This window comes from Erinaceus europaeus, chromosome 10, assembly GCF_950295315.1.
Source record: "Erinaceus europaeus chromosome 10, mEriEur2.1, whole genome shotgun sequence".
In the NCBI taxonomy this organism is placed as follows: Eukaryota; Metazoa; Chordata; class Mammalia; order Eulipotyphla; family Erinaceidae; genus Erinaceus; species Erinaceus europaeus.
The window spans coordinates 27,680,259-27,699,613 of record NC_080171.1 but is presented as its reverse complement, the minus strand read 5'-3'; the positions used below and the strand labels follow the sequence as shown (position 1 = coordinate 27,699,613).

Here is a 19,355-nt window from a genome sequence, read left to right as displayed (position 1 = left end):
AGTCATGGCCAAGGCCGAGAGCAAAGCCTGGCCCAGCTCCTGTGGTCAGGGGGAGGGTGCGTGGGCTGAGCTGGGCTGTGCTCTGGGCACAGATGGTTCTCATTCCCTGCTGCCTCTCTCCTGCAGAAAAAACAAACCAGCCAGGGCCAACAGAACCTTTTTTATCTTGTGTTTGTTTTCCTTGCTGTCTTCCCTTGCCTGAAGCTGAGGCCCGTGGCTGGTTCTGCCAGGGCCTTTGCCTGTCCTCAGGGCATCTCTCCCCAGGAGGAGCTGGGACACTCCCAGACCTGTCTCAGCCCCTTCCCAGGTTTTTGGTGGAGAGTGGGACCAGAGGGTAAACCCAAGTAGTACCCTGAGGGCCTGCTGTAGCTTGCTTGTGCCCAGGAGCTGGCCCTGCCTTCAGAGCCGCCATGAGCTGGGGTGAATGGAGATGAGGCTACATCATGGGTTCCCAGGAATTCACAGAGGAGGTGGTGGCAGAGTGGTAGGAGACACTTCCATTCCCCAGTGTGCCCCATGCCCCCAGGAGAGGGCTGTGGGTGGCCCCCCACCCACCCCAGAGCCAACGTTTTATCACAAAAATCACACCAGGAGGGGACCAATGTGGGACCCAGGGGCCCAGAGATGAGGTGGGGAGGAAGGGAGCACTTAGTGCAGACCCCCACCACTCCCCCCTCCTCTGAAGGCCCTGAACTCACCTGGGGAAGGAGAGATAGAATTGTCACCAGCTCCCCCACGGCATCCGAAATGCCCTGTACTCCACTGTAGTTTAGAGAAAGGAGTGAAGCATTTGAGGGCTGGACAGGAGAGTGGAGAGGGCCAGCAAGGGGGAAGAGGCACCTGACAGGCAAAAGCTGGGGCATCCCAAACAGCCCCTCAGATGGGTTTGAAGAAAGAGTGGGGAGGCCGTAGTGGGGGGGAACAGCAGGGTCACTGGACTCTCAGACCCCAGCAGCATGCCCACGCCAGCCCCACTGTTGCACCCCAGCTGGGGGTCCTGGGAGGCGCGCCCCCCTCCCCCAGGCTGCCAGCCTCCCCTCCCCCACCAGGGAGGCTCCTCCGCGCCCCCTCCCCGCGCGGGCGGGCGGCGGTGACATCATGGCCACGGCGGGAGGGGCGGCGCCCCGCGCACATCACTTCCTCGGCGCCTCCCGCCAGAGCCGACAGACAGACAAACGGACCGCAGCGCGTCGGAGACTGGCTCAAGCGGGCCGCGTGGGTTGCTGCGCTCGGACCCCGCGTCCCGGCCCCATGGCAGGCCCCGCCCCAGCCGCCGAAGAGCTGCCCGGCCAGGCGGCTCGGCGCCTTTACTCCAGGTGGGCCGGGGGTGCAGAGGGGTGGTCTCGGGCGGCTGGACGCGGGGACGCCGGGCGCAGCGGCGCTGGCGGGCGAGAAGCTCTGGGCGAACAAAGGCGGCAGCCGGCGCGCAGCGCAACGTGGCGGGGCCGCCTCCTCTCTGCGGGGCGCGGGGGGTGGGGCACTCTGGGGAATGGGGGGAATGGGGCGGTTGCCAGTGGGGGGCGCGCCTCGAACACTAGGAGGGCGAGAGGAGGATGGTATGGGGAAGGGGATTCCCAAGGTGCTGCACCGGGTGAGGACGCTTAAGGTGAGGTGCTGAGGATGGAGAACGGAAGGGGGTGGAGGGACAGTGTGTGCAGAGGGGGCTGCTGCCGGATCTCGCGGCCTCCAGGGACGGGCTTGGGGTGGGAGTCTTCCTGCCCAGCCGCACTGCTGGGGCAGCTGTGCAGCCTGGCATAGCAGGTGTGTGGAGGTGCTCCCTTCTCCATGGGGCACCAGCTACCCGGCTGACACAGTGGGGGCCTTGGGGCCTGTGCTAAAGGGGATAGATGGGCTGCGTCCTGGGTGAGGTTCACCTGGTACTGGGGTCCAGCGGATTTCAGGCCCAGGTTGGGGTGCACAGCCAGGCAGCAAGTGGGTGTGTTCAGGAAAGGCACCTGCCTGGGGCAGATTCAGGGTGGTGCCTGCTGTCTGGCCTCTGCCCCAAGCCCATCAAACATGACAGCATGGCCCTGCCCTGGGCACGTGCCTGCCTGGTGACTCCAGGTCTGTAGAGAGCGTTCCCTTTGGTGATGCCCTGGCCCAGCCCAGGTGGGCACAAGGGCCCAGAACGCTGCCAGAGCATGGAGAAGTCCCAAGGACTGGGCAGGCAGGAGTGCTGGGCAGGGCTGAAGCCAAACCCGGCTCCCACAATGGGCCCAGCAAGCCCTGACTTGGAAGGGTGTCCTTGTCCTGGCTCCCCTACTGTCCCTGAAATGTCTCTTTGGAACTGACCTTTCAAAGGGCCCAGCCTGGCCCCAAGGCATCCTGGAATTCTAGCCCTGAATGTTCAGTTCAGTTGCAAGCCTCCCCCGGCACCAACCCCCTGCAAAATTAGGCCCTGATGATGGGTCAAAGCTGGCCTCACTGCTCCCCCCCACCATTGAGCTGGCCAGAGACACAGTCCCCATTGTGTGGTCTCGGGGCACCAGTACTGAGCCCCCAGCCTAGCTTCTGGGCCCCTTGTGGGGGGAGTGGATATGGATGGGCTTGCTGGCAGCTGGTGCTGGCAGCCTTCCTTAATGGAGCCCCTCTCTGGCTTCCAGGGGTGCCTGGAGCTGTGTATGTGTTGGAAGGGTGGGGGAGGGACAGGATTTGTACTCCAGGGTGTCTATTCCATGGAGGTGCTCTGTCCAAAAGAGGGTCAGGCATTTGTCTGGCAGCTGCCACTGTGCATTTAGGATGTGTGTGAAGGGAGCACTGGGGGTTGATCAGCCCCACCACTGTGCCCCACCCCCCAGCTGGGCCCTGGGAGACCATGCGCAGTGGGGCATGGAGTTCACCAGTTTCTGTGTGGGCTTGGCCAGGGAGCCTGGGGTGTGAGCTGGAGTGTGCCCACTCCAGGCAGGACCCTGGTCTGGGAGAACTGAGGCAGGGACAGTTCTCAGAGAAGGATCAGCCAGAGTCCTGAGCCAGCTTGGCGCTCTGGCCTGCTAGCATCTGAGTTGTACTGAAAGGGTTGGATACAGGGCACAGCCAGAAGCCTCCCTGTAGGGAAAGTTTGTCAAGGGGAGTTTGGGTGCTGTGAGAGTGGTTCCTTGCTAGACTGGTACCAGAGGTCTCCTGAGTTCAGGGGACCTGGGTGGGGGGGTGTTGAGATGAGGAGGACATCAGAGGGTCACCTTCAAAGCCCCTCTGTCTGTGGAAGTCTGTCCGTGGCCTTAAAGCCAGGGGCTGGGTGGGGGTAGATAGCATAATGGTTATGCAAAGAGACTCTCATGACAGAGGCTCCAAAGTCTCAGGTTCAATCCCCCCACCACCATAAGCCAGAGCTAAGCAGTGTTCTGGAAAAAAAATCCAGGGGCTATAGGCATGGGTGCCCAAAGTGGACAGATTCCATTTGGTCTGAGCAGTTTCCCCTGACTCTTCTGGGGGGACCTCCTGTAGGGTGACTCCCTGGGCTACCCAGAGCTTCCTTGCCCACAGAGTACTCCTGCTATTTCGAGTTCACTTATTATAGAATGGACTGGGGAACCAGGCTTGGAATATTTTCTGAGGGCAAAGAGCCCACTCAGGCAGGCTCAGTGTGGGGAGGGGACAGAAGCAAGTGGAGTATGGGAAAGTTGACCCCCAGAACCCTGGTCCCCCTTGCTCTGAACAAGAGTTCAGGAAGAAGGGTTGAGAAGTCCCTAAAAGAGAGGAATTGAAGAGGGGGGTCTTTTCCTGGCTAAGTCCCCTTCATGCTAGCAGCTGATTGCTTCTACCTAGGACTGGGAAGAGAACTGTACCCCACCTGTTAGAGGTCCACCCGAATAGCACACACAGACAGGGACATCCATGAGTGCAAGCCTGGTCCCCTCATGTTCCCTCCAGGGCCTCCCAGACACTGGCCCTCACAGGACCTCCCTGGTGCCACCCCCATACACACTGGTTGGCCCCACATCCCTCCTTAGCCACACACACACACACACACACACACACACACACACACACACCATTTCCTTCATTGAAGGGAAGCCAGTGTGGGTCAGCTCAGGGCAGTAGAACAGGAGTGAGCAGACGCTGAGGGGGGGGGCCTTCCTGCAGTTGATATGGTGATTGCATTTAGCACAAACTGGGGCTTCAGTGGACAGCCTCCCTCCCCCATTGACCGGGGGGGCTGGGAGCTGGAGGCCTTGTTTGGAGACGAGCCACAGGAGATGGGAGATTGGAAGTAGAGGAGTGGGAACTAGGCAGGTCTGTCTCAGGTTCAAGGCCAGGCGGCAGGGGCGTGGACAGGACTTGGGGGCCAGCAGCAAGACTGCCCACCACGGAGTCGATAACGACTTCATTAATCGGCACTCCAGTGGTGGGAGCTTGGCAGGCAGTGCCTGGCCTCCTGGCTGCTTGGCTGCTGCGGTCTAGCTTAGGAAGGAGTTCCCAATTGGCCCTGCAAAAAAGAGACACAGGGCAATTGATGTGGAAAAGGGGGTCACCGCAGGTGGAATCCTCTTGCAGATGGGGCAAGCCAGCGGGTTGGTCCTTGGACTCTTGGGAGCCCCAGCAGTGGGCCGGCTCTCCCCTGGGGAGGCGGAGAGCTGTGGTTTAACAGTTAAACATCTATTAACTCCACGAGTCGAATGCCAGGTCAGAAGGTACCCCCACCCAGAGTTGGGGTAGTGTGGCGCTAAAACCACAGCCCTTGGGGACCCAATAGTCCTGGCCAGCCCAGTCCAAACCCCCAGGAAACTGAGAATGAGACTCCTGGCCACCCTTGAGGTGCTTAAGCTTCAGGTAGCCCTTCAGATGAGTGTATGAACAAGGGCAGGAAGATCAGCCAGGATGGCAATGCTCAGTTGGACAGCCCCCTGATGCATCCTGGCGCAATGCCCACAAGCCTGCAGAGCTCCCAGAACTTTCTTCCCAGAGCCAGGGAGTGGACTCAGCCAGGATGGATGGGTTCTTCAGAAAACCAAAGAGGGTGACCTGTAGGTCAGGCTCAGAGGTGAGCATGGAAGTGGGTCCAGACCCTGCCCTACCTGCCTTGCTGAGCTGTGTTGTGGGGTAGACAAAGGCTGCCTCAGTGAGGACCGTTGAATCCTTAGATAACCCTCTCCCTGGGAGCAGAATCCAGTGATCCCATTTCTGCATTTACCCTCCCAGAGACACTCCCCCTCTCTGGGGCGGGCAGGCCTGGCAGAGCTCCAAGGCTGGTGGCAACCTTGCCATATTCTGTCCTGGGTGGGCTAGCCTGGGGGCCTGAGGGAGGGACTGTTGGGTGGCCTGAACTCTGTGTTCCATATCTGATGCCCTGCTGTCCACCAGGCATGGTGTGCTGCTGGAGCCAGACCAGCTGTGATGTCCAAGGACACAGTCTGGCTGGGTGCGGGAACAGGACATATTGGTATTGGGGCTGGGGATAGCATCCTGGAGTCCCCACTCTGTTCAGCTGAGCAGCCTGGCCCTCCCAGTGTCCTTGGCCAGGCAAGGTGGGGCTTTTCCAAAACGAGAGCTTGGAGCCAGGTGGCCCTGATGGTCAGTGAACCTGGGCTGGCCATCCTGGCTGGGATGGGGAGGCTGAGCTGGAGGCTACTGGCCATAGTGGAGAGAAAGGACTGGGCTGGCAGTGGCAGTGGCACGCTCAGAGGGTGAGCCAGCCCCTACCTTGTCCCAGGTGCTCCTGACTACTTGTAGGACTGGCTTCTGGCCCAGAGCTGAGGTCAGAATCGGGGTGAGTGGATGGGCAGGTGCATCCCTGCTGTGTGTCCCTTCTCCCCACCCCCAGCACCAGCAGTGGCACACCCTTGGGGCTGCCCCACCCACTCTGCTGACTCTTCTCTTTCTGGTTCTGAGCTGCCCTTGATCCCTTGATCCCCCTCCGGCCCCAGGACAGTGCTCTAGGGCCTGGCAACTCCTCATTGTGGCCCTCAGCTGGGGTGGGAGAAGACTGGGAAACATAGGCCACCAGCCCTGTCCATTAGCTGCGGGGGTGGGGGAGCTGTTGGAGAACCAGGGCTGGCCTGGGTGAGCCAGCAGCCCAGGATGCCTGCCACCGCTGTGGAGGGCCTGCCGGTGGCCCTGAGCCCGGCCGAGAAGGCCATGTGCAAAGTGGTGTACGGCGCCCCGCGCCCGCGCCCGCTGCTGCTACCCGTGGGCCTGGAGCTGTGGCTGTATGTGCAGAAGATGCGCAGCCTGCGCGGGAAGAGGTGTGGTGGGTCCCACGGGGAAGGGGGCGGTGGGGGGAGGGTGGCAAACAGAGTTGGATGTTCTTGAAACAAGTGAAGGCTGAGGACTTAGCACCCGCACACCTGGCCTGCTCCCTCACCAGGTGGCCTCCCCACACAGCCCGGTCCCCATTCTACAGTTTGAGGTGACTAAGTCACCTCATCCATGCACCTCCACACCCTGACTTCTGGGCCCAGGCTCTTCCCAAGCAGAAAGCCTACTTTGCTCTAAGCCACCAATGCCACATGGTAACAGGGAAGAGGCTCCCCAAACTGTCCTTTTGTCCCCAAGTCGCCTCTCCTCTGCCATCGCCAATTATTGGTGTGTCAGACTCAGGGTGGGTAGGGCAAGGACAGAGGTTTCACCTACAGAGCTGAGGGTGGCACTGACCTCAGAAGAAAGATGGTCTCAGAGTTCTGGGGCAGGGATGAGGGATGGGGGGTATTTGGGAGGATGTTGGGGTGCTGGAAGAACAGGACTGTCCTGAGTCCCGGCCTCACAGCCCAGCCTCTGACCCCTAGCTGTCTGAGCAACACCATGCGGCTCAGTCTGAATCCAGAGAGCACAGGGAAGTCCTGGAGTGCTGGAGCCCTGGCCTTGAAGCGAGGAACCTATTCTCTCTGGGAGGAATGACCCTGATCTTGGGGGTCATGGCTGGGCAAGTCATACAGAGAAGGTCAGAGCTTCCCCAGGAGAAAGCTCTGAGCCTGGGGGTGTGGAGGGCAGGGGGGTTCTTGACTTTGGCCCTGCCCGTGTTGTTTGAATGGAAAGTGTACATGACCCATTTTCTCAACTACTGGGCACAGAGTTGTGGGCCCAGTGTTTGTACCAGGGTGTTATGCCAGACAGCCGAGACACACTGCCTTAGACTATAATCTGTATATTTTTCTTAGGAAGTGTGCTGGTCCACCCAGTAACCCCTGACCATCACACAGTTTTAACAACAGAGGTGTATACTTGGGTACAGTGGGCTCCTTTCAAGGTGGATGTTTTGAATTACTCAGCTGACGCCCACCAATTCTAATCATACCGAGAAGCACTGGAAATGAATCAGGGAGATTGGGGGTTGTCCCGTGACCCCACAGGGAGCATCTCCCCCTCTTTCAGGACTCTGGGATCCTGTATGTGGTTTCTCTCAGTGGGCAGCCCTCATTGCTGCCGCCCTCTCACTAAGACTCAGCAGTCCCTTCATGCCCTCTTCCACCCATGGGGCACCCTGGAGCCTGGGGCCCAGTCCTCTTGGCTACCCCCATAGCATATCATCTGGGCCCCACCCCCCAAGAATGGCCCTCCCAGTGCAGGGTAAGACACTGGGACAAGGAGGAGGAGGCTGAGGATTGGGGAACAGGTGTCTGGCCAGGGCCTCCTCAGGGAGGGCAGAGTGCTGAGAGCCTGACTGAGTGGCCCAGAACAGGTGGCTTCCCAACAGCTGTGTCCTAAGAGCCACTCCCCCAAGCCTTGGGGCTGTGACATCCCAAAGTGGCAGGGGGGATGGGCAGCTAGGACCGCACCACAGAGCTTGTGTAGGGTCCAAGGGTAGGAGGCTTTTCTGAAGCCCCTGCTGAAAGGGATGGCACATACACCAGTGGGGACACCAGCATTCAGGACCTTTGGAATTGGGTCAGACTCCTGGAGCAGGACCCTGGCATGTCCAAGGGAATTGGGTCAGACTCCTGGAGCAGGACCCTGGCATGTTCTCAGGGCTGCACTGGTCCAAAAGAGTCCTATCCACTTCAGGGCCTGAGCCCCAGGGCAGGGACAGCTGTTCTTAGCCCTTGAGGGAAAGGCTGAGGACAGGTTGACCTTGACTCAAATGTAGCCAGGTCCCTGCCACATCCCCGGGGAATGAGAGGTAAGGATGAGTGAGAACTCAGCGCCCCCAGATTCAAGGTGTGGGGTCCCACTCTAGGCTGCAGGTCAGGGAGGGGCTGAGCTCAGCATCTGCCTGGGTGGCCTTGCCCAGCTTACTGACCCTGTCTCAGATGTGACTGCTCTGCTGGGGAGCAGGGCTTCCTCCATGGTCCAGGGTGAAACTTGGGGAGAGGCAGGACATGGAGCTGAGACACTGCATGTGGCCACAGGCTCCTATGGCTGTCCAGATGCCCCCAAGTCCGGGCGGCAGCACAGACCCAGCAGTGAGGTTCAGGCATAAGCATTCCCCCTAGCAGAGGGCACAACATGGGACCCAGTAACTGTTCCTGGGCATTTAGCCCAAAGAAGAAAGTGTGAGGGGCCTTGTAGTGTGTGGTGTCCACTTAGAAGGGCCTAGGGACCCCTGGACGTGACCCATGCTCTCTCTGCCCAGAATGGAGGCCTCGTGCCTGGAGCTGGCCCTGGAGGGTGAGCGGCTCTGCAAGGCTGGGGACTTCAAGGCAGGCGTGGCCTTCTTTGAAGCCGCAGTGCAGGTGGGCACTGAGGACCTGAAGACACTGAGCGCCATCTACAGCCAGCTTGGCAACGCCTACTTCTACCTTCGGGAGTATGCCCGGGCCCTGGAGTACCACAAGCATGACCTGCTGCTGGCACGGTGAGCGGGGGTCCCAAGGGCCCCCTTAACCTGGGAATGAGGTACCCCCAGGGTGCTGCACTAAAGCTGAGAGACATGGGAGAGGGGTAACTGTCTTCTGTGTGAGAATGGGTAGGACCCAGTGTTCAATATCTGCGTGAACATTCAAGTGTCCGTCTAGCCATCTTTCCATCTGAGTGTGTGTCTGTGTCCGTCTCTAGGGTCATGTGCCTGGAAGGAGGTTCTAGGTGCCCACTGCCTGCCCTGACTATCCCATAGGCCTCAGGGTTGGCCTATGAAACTTTGGGAACTGCCTGCCTTGCCCGTCCTTCTCCATGTCCTGACTGCATTGGGTCCTCCCTGCATGCCCCTGCTCATAAACCTTACTCCCCACACCAGTGAGGTGGATGAGGCTGCACTCAGAACCCAGCCAGGAAGAGGTGTTGCAGTAACTTAGTTTTTAATGCAAGGTCCCTGACTCTCCCCACCCCCTTCTCTATCCAGGCTCCTGCATGTTCACCTGCAGGCCAACCCCCACCCCCAGCCCCTACGTGGTGCTCATGGCACCTCCACCAGCTGTGTGGGACAGGAAGGGGCCTCCCGCAGAGCTGACCCAGTGGTGAGCCTGAGCTGTGGGGCCCATCCACCCTCATCCAGTGCCCTGTAGTGCTCAACCCACCCCTACCTCTCAGGACCATCGGGGACCGCATGGGCGAGGCCAAGGCCAGTGGGAACCTGGGCAACACACTCAAGGTCCTGGGGCGCTTTGATGAGGCTGTGGTCTGCTGCCAGCGCCACCTGGACATCGCCCAGGAGCAGGGGGACAAGGTGCGTCCATTGGCCCAGGGCGGCAGCCCCACCCGCCCTGTCCAAAGCCCCACAGCTGTCCCTCATGAAAGACAGAGAGAGAAAGCATTGTTCCCCCAGGCCCCAAAAGACTGGAACATAGAGACCCCCCAAGAGTGCTTCTAGGTCACACTCGTGCTACAGGGTTGAGGCTGGCTCCCCAAGCTTCTGTCTTCAGCCCCGAATCCCTTCCATGCCAGTTTTCCCCAAGCTGACAAAACTCTCAGGCACTTTCAGAGTCCTAGGGAGCCAGAGTAGCTGGAGAGGAAATGTGGGTGACACAGTCACATCACTAAACCAGAAGAGGCCCTTACCGTTCTATGTTGGGGTGTCTCAACACCCCAATTAGCAGAGGGGAGAGCTTCCCACTCCCCCCCGAGGCTCCCCTGTACCTTAGTGTCTGAACTTGGCAATGCCTCTCCCCAGGGTCCCAGCCTTCGGGGCTCTGGGAAGAATGGGGCAAAAGGCTAGGTTAGGAGTGCAGAGCTCTGCACCCCCACCCTGGGAGTTGGGGTCATGGCATCCCCTCCCATCTTGATGCCACCACAGGTGGGGGAGGCCAGGGCGCTCTACAACATCGGCAACGTGTACCACGCCAAGGGCAAGCAGCTGTCCTGGAGTGCCTCACAGGACCCCGGCCACCTACCGCCTGATGTCCGGGACATTCTGCGCAGGGCCTCCGAGTTCTATGAGTGAGCAGGGGCAGGGAGGACTGGGGTAGAGCCTGAACCCACAAATGCTTCCTGAGCCCTGCCTATCCTGTCACTAGGGCCCTACCTGCCCTGCCTAACCCTGTCTCCCCTCCAACAGTCAGACTGGCCTGCTTCACACCCACACCATGCCTGCCCTTAGCCACTAGGGGGCAGCCAGCTTTGGGTGATCATCCTCACTCACAGAAGTGGAAAGATGAAACCTCTCGTGGCATGTTTTTTTCACCCCCTGTACTCTATGCCTGCACCATTCCACCGTTCTCTGCGGGCTTGTTATCTTTTCTTTAAAAAAAATAATAAACTACTTATTTTATATAGACATAGAAAGAAATTGAAAGGAAAGGGTGAGGTAAAGAGGGAGAGAAACATCTGCAGCGCTGTTATCAAATGTGAAGCTTTCCCCATGTATGTAGGGACTGGGGGCATGAACCCAGTCTTTGTGCATTGTAACATGCACACTCCACTCTGGGTGCACCACCACTCCCACGCAGTCTTCTTCTTTTATTCCTATATGGAAGGTGGGAAAGAAGAGACACCACAGCGCTGCTCCACTACTCTTGAAGATTCTCCCTTGCAGGTTCTGGGGGCTTGATACATGACAAAGTGTGTGTGCCATTCCTTGGCCCACACTTGTGACATTTAAAAATTGTTGAACTGAGACTTCCCTTGGGAGGCAGAGCTTACACCTGAAAACCAGATGGGATTGGAGGGGAGATGGAGGGATAGCACCTGGGTCACCATTTTTTCCCAGAAGGGTCCCACTCTACCCAGGTGGGTGGGGTGGCTGGGACCCTATTCTAACAGCCTGTCTCCCAGGCGGAATCTGTCCCTGGTGAAGGAGCTGGGCGACCGGGCAGCCCAGGGCAGGGCCTATGGCAACCTAGGCAACACCTACTACCTGCTGGGAAGCTTCATGGAGGCCACGGCCTTCCACAAGGAGGTGAGCGGTAGTAACCCCCAAATGGGCAGCAGGTGATCCCCGAGCCTCCTTGTGCTATGCCCTCTGGCCACTCTGACCCCCACACCTCGATCTGCATCCTCAGCGGCTGGCCATCGCCAAGGAGTTTGGAGACAAGGCGGCCGAGCGCAGAGCCTACAGCAACCTGGGCAACGCCCACATCTTCTTGGGGCGCTTCGACGTGGCTGCTGAGTACTACAAGTAGGCAGATCCCCACAGGGGTGGGAAGAAAGGGGACCACCAAGGGGGCACAGACCAGGGCACCAGGACAAGGAAGGGGCAAGTCTGACCTCCCAGCCTCCCTAAGGGGCCTGGCAGGGAATCCCAGGCCATTCCAGAAAGATAAGCTGACCAGGCCTATTTCCAGGGCTGCAAAGGTGCCTGAATCACAGTGATGTCCCACATCATGGGCAGAGGCCACCGTGTGCTAGGCTCCATGATAAGTCTGTGCACAGCCCCTTGTGTGTGGCACTCGCTCAGCGATGGATGGATGACCACTGACAGATGGACACAGTGGCCTCCGAGTACCATCACTGTGGGGGAACCCCAAAGACACCTTTGCTCTTTGTGACACCTCTGGGCACAGAAGTGCTGGGGACCTCACGGGTTCCAGGAGCCCCTGACATGAGGAGACAGGTGGCTGCTAAGCAGGACATCATGTCATCAGCATGGAAGGCCCACCCCCTCCATGGGGAAGTGACTGGTGGCAACCATCTGTCTGGTTCTGGTGTCCTGGTGTGGGAGACTTGTGGGCTAGCAGGTGGGCTGACAGCCATAGCCCACTGTGTACCCTCTCCTGGGCTGACTTGCCTCTCCCGCAGGAAGACGCTGCAGCTGTCCCGGCAGCTCAAGGACCAGGCGGTGGAGGCACAGGCCTGCTACAGCCTGGGCAACACCTACACCCTGCTGCAGGACTATGAGCGTGCTGCTGAGTACCACCTGCGGCACCTGATCATCGCCCAGGAGCTCGCCGACAGGTGTGTGCTGGCCAGAAGGGGCCCTGCAGCCCCCGCAGGCCCTGGGCTGATCACAGTTGTTAAGGTACACTAGCCTGGGCCCCCAGGTCTGCCACCCAGTGACCCTGGGCAGGGCAGGCCCACCTTTCGTTAGCCTGAATGCCACCCCAACTAAGACAGGATGAGCGCTCGCTGTTTGAGGCAATGCCTGGTCTAAGCTGGACCAGGCCTCACTCTTTTTCATTTAACGTTCATTCATATATATGTTACTTTTTATAGAAACAGAAATTGAGAAGAAAGGGGGAGATAGAGAGAGAGAGACAGAGACACCTGCAAGCCTGCTTCACCACTTATGAAGCTTCTCCTCTGCGGGTGAGGACTGGTGACTTGAATCTGGGTCCTTGCACACTGTAATGTGTGTGCATTTGACCAGGTGTGCCACCACCAGGCCATAGATGTGTAAATTTCAGTCTTCCCAAACTTGGACAGACAGATAAGCTGAAGGCTCCTACTGCAGGCCAAAGAGTGCCTAAGCACGTGGCCTCTGTGGGTGGGTCCTTTTTGTGGTCTGTGATAGTGGAATTAGCTACATTTGTGGGAGCTTCATTGGCCACTAGAGGGCGTGTGAGGCACACATGGGGATCCCTGTCAGCCCTAAACCCCCACTACCACCATCACCAACTCCACTTCTGTCAAGCCTTATCTTTCCCTGCCCCCCAGGACATCAGGTTCCAAAGAAGCCTTCCCACCCCTAAAGGCGTCACCGGGTCTGAAGCCACTATGCACATACTTAGGTTTTGGAAGCTGGCACTAATTTATTATTATTTGGAGCCTCAGGCATTAGAGTTTGTTTGCATAACCATTATGCTATCTACCTTCCGCCCTATTATTATTTTTTATTGCCACCAGGGTTATTGCTGGTGCTTGGTGCTGGCACTACGAATCCACTGCCCCCGGCAGCCCTTTTTTTCCTATTTTTCCCCCCTTTCTATTTTATTTGACAGGACAGAGAGAAACTGAGAGGGAAGGGAAGTGGAGGTAGAGAGGAAGATAGAATGACACCTGTAGGGAGCTAGGCAGCGATGCACTGGGATAGTGCACATAGTACAAAGTGTAAGAACCCATGCAAGGATTCCAGTTCGAGCCCCTGGCTCCCCACCTGCAAGGGAGTCACTTCACAAACAGTGAAGAAGGTCTGCAGGTATCTATCTTTTCTCTCCCCCTCTCTTTCCCTCCCCTCTCAATTTCTCTCTGTCCTATCCAAAAACTTGGGGGGGGGGGTTTGGCTGCAAGAGCAGTGGATTTGTAGTGTAGGCACTAAGCCCCACCAATAGCCTTGGAGGAGAGAGAGAGAGAGGGTGGGAGAAAGAGAGAGAAGGAGGAGGAGGAGGAGGAGAAAGATTCCCGTAGACCTGCTTCACCATTTGTGAAGCATCCCCCCTCCAGGCAGGGAGCATGGGCTCAAACCCAGATCCTTGCACATGGTGACATGTGTGCTTAACCAGGTGCACCACCACTTGGCCTTCTGCTTTTTAAAGATTTTACTTACTTGTTGACATGCGAGCTAGGAGTGAGAGAGCCAGCTCTGGCACATATGATACCAGGCATTGAGCTCAGAACCTCATGCTTCCAAGCCCAGTACTTTATCCACTGCACCATCTCCTGAGCCACAAGATTTAATTTATTAATATGGGAGGGAATGGCCTGGGAGATGATACAGTGAGTCAAGTGTTAGACTCTGAAGAATGGGCTTCTGAGTATGATCCCCAACATTTTGTGCTAGAGTGATATTCTGGTTTTCTCCCTCTCGATCCCCTCACAGTCCCATAAATAAATCAACATAAATAAATAAAGTATGTTCTGGGAGGTAGTGCAGTGGATAGAGCTTTGCACTCTCAAGCATGAGGTCCTGAGTTCGTTTCCAGCAACGCATGTTCCAGAGGGGTGTCTGGTTCTTTCTCTTCCTCCTCCTATCTTTCTCATGAATAAATAAATGAAATCATTCAGATAAACAAATAAATGAGAGGGATGCCAGGGATTGACTTCATGCATAGGGTTCTGACACCTTACCCATTGTGCCACCTCCCAGACCACACGTTAGTGATTTTAGTAGGAAGAAAAACTGAGCCACATTGAGGGACTCTCCCAGAGGGCAGCATTTGTTGAGGCTTCCTGTCAGTTTCTCTTAAGCCCAAGATTGGGGGGGGGGGGTCCTTGGTGACCATCAGGGCCAGCCCATACAGGCTCCCAGGATCGCAAGTATGTGGTACCTGAAGTCTGGGGCCTCGGTGGCTGATGAGCCAGGCACCCCTCCTGCACTCTCTGTCTATCCCATGCTGTTGTGATGGGTCAGGCTGGTAGACAAGGGTGCAGACATAGACTCAGTTTTTCTCCTGGCAGAGTGGGTGAGGGCCGGGCTTGCTGGAGTCTTGGGAATGCCTACGTGTCCATGGGGAGCCCTGCGCAGGCGCTGACCTTCGCCAAGAAACACCTGGAGATCTCACAGGAGGTGAGCCCATCCCAGCCCCATTACAGCCTGTACCAGAGGCCCTGCCCTACCCAGCTCCCTCCAGCCCCTGGTGCACTTGGTGGCACTGTGGTTTCTGCCAGCCTCTTCTCTCCCTCTTTTTGGGGCCGATTATCTGTGTACTATGCAAGATTGGCCCCCATGATCCTTCAGAGCTCCTCTTTCTGGGGTGACTCTCACCACCTGCCACATACCCCCTTCTTGAGCTGACCCCTGAGAGGGCCAAAGGTCCTGTGCGACACCTTTAGAAAATCTGTTCCCAGTGGGCAGACCCACAACCAGGTCTCACTCTCCCTGATGAAGCTAGTCCCTGCTAGACCACGGGCTGCCAGTGCCGGGCCCTGGGGTAGCTCCACCCGCAGAGATAGACAGGGGCATCACTGGCTCCCTTTGGGCCCAAGACAGGCCATGTCACCTTCCTCCAGCACACTCCCTTCTGTCATGTGACAGCAGCCCTTTCATTCTGGAGGTAGCTGGGTGGAGAGGCCATAGGTAACTAAGAGTTCAGCACAACTCCTGGGTGTGTCTGTTGGGGGAGAGGGGTCTGGAGTCTAGGGCCCACCCTCAGCCCATGACAGACCTCATACTCCATGAGGCAAAAGGTTTCCAGGGCTTAGTGACTGTCCTCTGGAGGCACACATGGCCACTTACCCAGCCTGCTTGGCTACAGATTGGGGACCGCAATGGGGAACTCACAGCCCGCATGAACGTGGCCCAGCTGCAGCTGGCCCTGGGCCGCCTGACTAGCCCGGCTGCCGCAGAAAAGCCGGACCTGGCTGGCTATGAGGCTCAAGGTGAGTGCCAGGCTGGGGGTGTGGGAATCTTTGGCAGGGGCCCGGGGGTGGGGGCAGGGCATAGCAGGCGGTCACTCTGGCAGGGAACCTGGGGGCTGGGAGCCAGGGTGGGGGCTAGAAGGTGAGGGAGGAGGCAGCACTGGGGCCTAGGAGGGCCAGGTTGTCAAGCGGTGGGCCCTCACTCACTCTGCCTGAGAGGGGGAGGTCTCCAGGAGATGTCCTCAGCATTTGAGCCCCTCTTCTTCTCTGGGGCAGGGTATGTGGGTGATGGGATGTCTGCAGATGGGGGACAGGCTGGCAGACTGGAATAGAAAAGAGGTGGGGAGGGCTGGGCAGTGGCACACCTGGTTGAGTGCACATGTTACAGTGCACAAGGACCCAGGTCCAGTCCCCACCTGCAGGAGGAAAGTTTTGCAAGTGGTGAAGCAGTGCTGCAGGTGTCTCTCTGTTTCTCACCCTCTCTACTTCCCCTCCCTCTTGATTTCTAGCTGTTTCTATCCAATAAATAAAGATAATTGAAAGGAAGAAAGAAAGAAAGAAAGAAAGAAAGAAAGAAAGAAAGAGAGAGAGAGGAAGAAAGAAAGAAAAAGAAATAGGCAGCCAGGGGCAGAAGCCACATGAGGGCCAAGAGGTTCAAGTCAGATCATCAGCTCAGGGGCACTGAGGACCTGTGGGCACACTGAGGTCCCCAGGTCCATAGCCTGGAGATACCACAGCAAGCAGAGGGAAGCCATTCCCTGCCCACTCCTTCCACCCCCCTGCTTAGACTATGTGGCCACCCACATCTCAGGGCCCAGGACTCCTGTGCAGGCTGGGAGGACGGCAGGGGGGGAGCTGTCCCGGAGGATCAGGCTGGGGAATTTTGCTAGCAGGGAGCAGGGGAGTGCTCTGCTGGCAGTACTAATCAGGAATTGACTGGACCAAGATAATGACCTAGTTCATGCGCTGCTGGGTATCTCATGCCTGTCAGCAATACTACACACAGGACAGAATGTTCCCTACAAAGCAAACAGATTAATAAATGTGAGGGAGGGGTAGAAGGGGGCATCATGAGCTAGCTGGATAGGGAGCCAGTGCCCAGCCTCACTGCCCCCACCCCGTTCCAGTCCACATAGACTCTATTCCCTGGTTATTGAGTTTGGAAGAGTTCAGCTCCATCCTGAGTGACTGTGTTCCCTAGAGGTGGCCACCTCCAGAGCCTCCCAAGACCCAGGCTGGGGCACAATGTCTGTGGAGTGTCTGTTCCTAACGCTCATGAGTTTCTGACAGTAACTTCCTGGGAAATGAAGGTACATACGTCACTCTCCCCTGCTTAAAGGCTGATGGTGGAGGTGAGGGAGCAAAGGCTTCTGGGGCCTTTGTTTGTTGATTACTGTGGCCAGTGAGGGTGGGTGGGGAAAGGGCTGGATGGCGCCCAGCCTCCACACCACAGGATGTGCAGACTGGTGTGTCTAAACTAGAGGCTGGGTGCTAGGTTTGCTGAGGCTGGGCGGCTCTACTGAGCCCCTGGCCCACTAGCCCCAAGCCTGGTCTAGTGTCTGGAAAGGAAGTAAGGCCATTTCCCTTCTCTGAGCAGAGGGAGGGGGCATGGTGGGTAAACAGCTGGGACCATGTGGGAACAAGACTGCATCTGTTCACCTACACTGGCTGCTGTGCTGGCCCACGCCCAGCTAGGGCCTCCAGAGCCACCTCCCGCCACCCATGCTGTGGAGGACACTGGGGAGAGGCCACCCTCCTGGGAGTACTGGCCACTGAGTTGTGCATGTCCATCTGGGGCCGTTAGTGGGCCTGGGGGAGACCCCAGTCAGGGGAACCTGGCTTCCTAGAAGGCAGTCTTGGGGTGCTGACCCTTCCTGCTTTCAGGGAACTGTCCAGTGGGTATGGGGAGGGGCAGGTTCACATGTGGAATTTGTCAGTAGGTTGAGGGTGCAGAAGGAGGCTGAGCCTGCTCACCTGGGGGAGAGAGCCCTGTGGGCATGGTCTCTGTGAGTGCGCATGGTTGGGGCATGGCCAGGAGTGACTTGCTGGCACAGAGTGACAAGAGTGACAAACATTTACTGGGCTGCTCTAGGGCCCAAGACCTTGCTGGCACAGAGGCCCCAAAGCAGGTCTGGGTAACCAATGGTACCTCCCTACTATCTCAACTTGGCTGCACCCCTTTGGGCATGGGGCCCCCACGAGACCTTAGGCGGCTGGAAACGACCATCCTCCCAGAGTTTCTGGGCAGAGAGCACAGGGTGCAGGGACATAAGTCTCTCCTGGTGTGTGTGCCTACAAAGAAGAAACTTCCTCAAGCTTCCTACCCGCTCTGTCTGCCCACTCTGTTGGGCATCCTTTTGCCCGCTCTGATGGGCCTGGAGTGTTCCCTGACACCAGTCACTCCCTCCCCAGCTTGCACTGTGCTGCCTCTAAGTGGCCCATTCAGCCACCTGTGGGTTGAGAGGTTCAGAGTCACTCAAGCAGCCCTGGCTCCACTGTCCTAGTCAGTAGGAGCCTGAGTCATCCTTGCTTCTGTGTCCCCACCTGGGAAGTGGACGGGCCCATTGGAAACAGCACCTAGCCACTGCTTACGTCTGGGAGGGCTGGTGTCTCACTGGGCGTGGGAGACCAGGGACATGGCCTTGGTCCCAGCCTGGTGAGAGAGCCAGTCTGGTCTATAGTGAGAGTGGCCAGGATTCTGAAAGTAGAGAGAAAACCTCTACTTTAGTAGAAGTGGGGAACAGAAGTGATGCAAAGCCACCAGTCAGGCTGGGGTTGGGGGGTAGGCGGTGTTCGGGGAAATTTCCAAGCCTCACCCTCACAGTTGGGAGGGGGCAGAAGTGAGCCAACGGACAGGCCTGAATGCCCCTAGTCAGCTCAGCAAAGCCGAGGGTGTGTGCCATGGGAACTGGCCACACTCAGGCCATCCCAGCACACCCCATACAGAGGGTGCATTTATCAAGGCCCAGAGGGCCTTCCGCCTGAGTCCGAGCCGACCAAAAGAGGAGCCGCCCAGGACTGGACACAGCAGCCTCTCAGAGGGCACTTGAGCTCAGCCATAGTCAGGGAGCTACCCACCAAGCCGTGGTGGAGGCCCAGGCCAGGAATAAGCAGCCGTGCAGGGCAGGGGGCCCAGCGGACAAGGTGGGGAAATTGAGTCAGGCCCCCAGGGTCTCAGGGGGCAGTCAGAAGAGTCAGGCCAGTGGTGGGAGATGGAGCAGGGTCCTTGCCGGCTGTGGTAAGTAAAGGATCTTGCTTGAGGCCTGCTGGTACTGGGGTCCGCTCAGCCAGGGCACAGGGAAACCCCCTGGGCGTGGGGATGATCCCATCATTTCTGCCTCCCTGATCTAGATGGGGTCCTTCTTCTAGCGTTTGCCCTTCTTCCGTAGCCAGTCAACAGCGTCAGGTTGAAAGCTGTCAGGAGCTGCTTGTTGCTGGCTTTGAAAGTGACTGGGATCCATGTGGATTCAGTCGGCTAGGAAGGATCGTCAGTTTCCCCAATGAATGGGTACTCACGGGATGCACCACGAGAAGGTCAATCCAATGCATCCCTCTAGATGGGGTAGGTTGCCCCCACTCAGCCCTTTCTCCTTCAGCTTACAGCATGGCCTGCCAGGGACAGTTTCTAGGGGGAGAGAGGACCTGCCTTGACCAGCACCCTCACTTGATACTCTCCACTCACTTTTTCTTGTCTTGTCTTTTCCTTTTTTTCTCTAGTGCACTGTTCAGCTATGCTTATGGTGGTGTCAAGGATTGAACCTGAGATCTTGGAACCTCATATGTGAAAATTCTTTTGCATATCCATTATATTTTCTCCCTGTTAGTTTAGCTTAATATATATGGCGCCAACCAGATAACTCACCTGGATGGGGTGCCTG

General features: G+C 57.8%; 1 protein-coding gene across 4 annotated transcripts in view; it reads left to right on the top strand.

Annotated features, from left to right (window-relative positions):
* The first annotated feature begins 1,139 nt into the window (after window positions 1–1,139).
* The window catches only part of GPSM1 (G protein signaling modulator 1), a 29,441-nt gene continuing 11,225 nt past the window's right edge, over window positions 1,140–19,355 (top strand). Inside the window, exons 1-9 of one of the 4 annotated variants that reach the window (XM_016187431.2) lie at window positions 1,140–1,316; window positions 8,507–8,728; window positions 9,400–9,535; window positions 10,103–10,245; window positions 11,080–11,203; window positions 11,307–11,422; window positions 12,043–12,198; window positions 14,578–14,686; window positions 15,375–15,498. In XM_016187431.2, the coding sequence (XP_016042917.1) occupies window positions 1,252–1,316; window positions 8,507–8,728; window positions 9,400–9,535; window positions 10,103–10,245; window positions 11,080–11,203; window positions 11,307–11,422; window positions 12,043–12,198; window positions 14,578–14,686; window positions 15,375–15,498 (1,195 nt within the window). In that variant the 5' untranslated portion in view covers window positions 1,140–1,251. Of the gene's footprint in view, window positions 1,317–5,968; window positions 6,183–8,506; window positions 8,729–9,399; window positions 9,536–10,102; window positions 10,246–11,079; window positions 11,204–11,306; window positions 11,423–12,042; window positions 12,199–14,577; window positions 14,687–15,374; window positions 15,499–19,355 lie in introns of those variants that run through there. The other 3 variants (XM_060199388.1, XM_007521461.3, XM_007521460.3) reach the window with 3 other exon arrangements.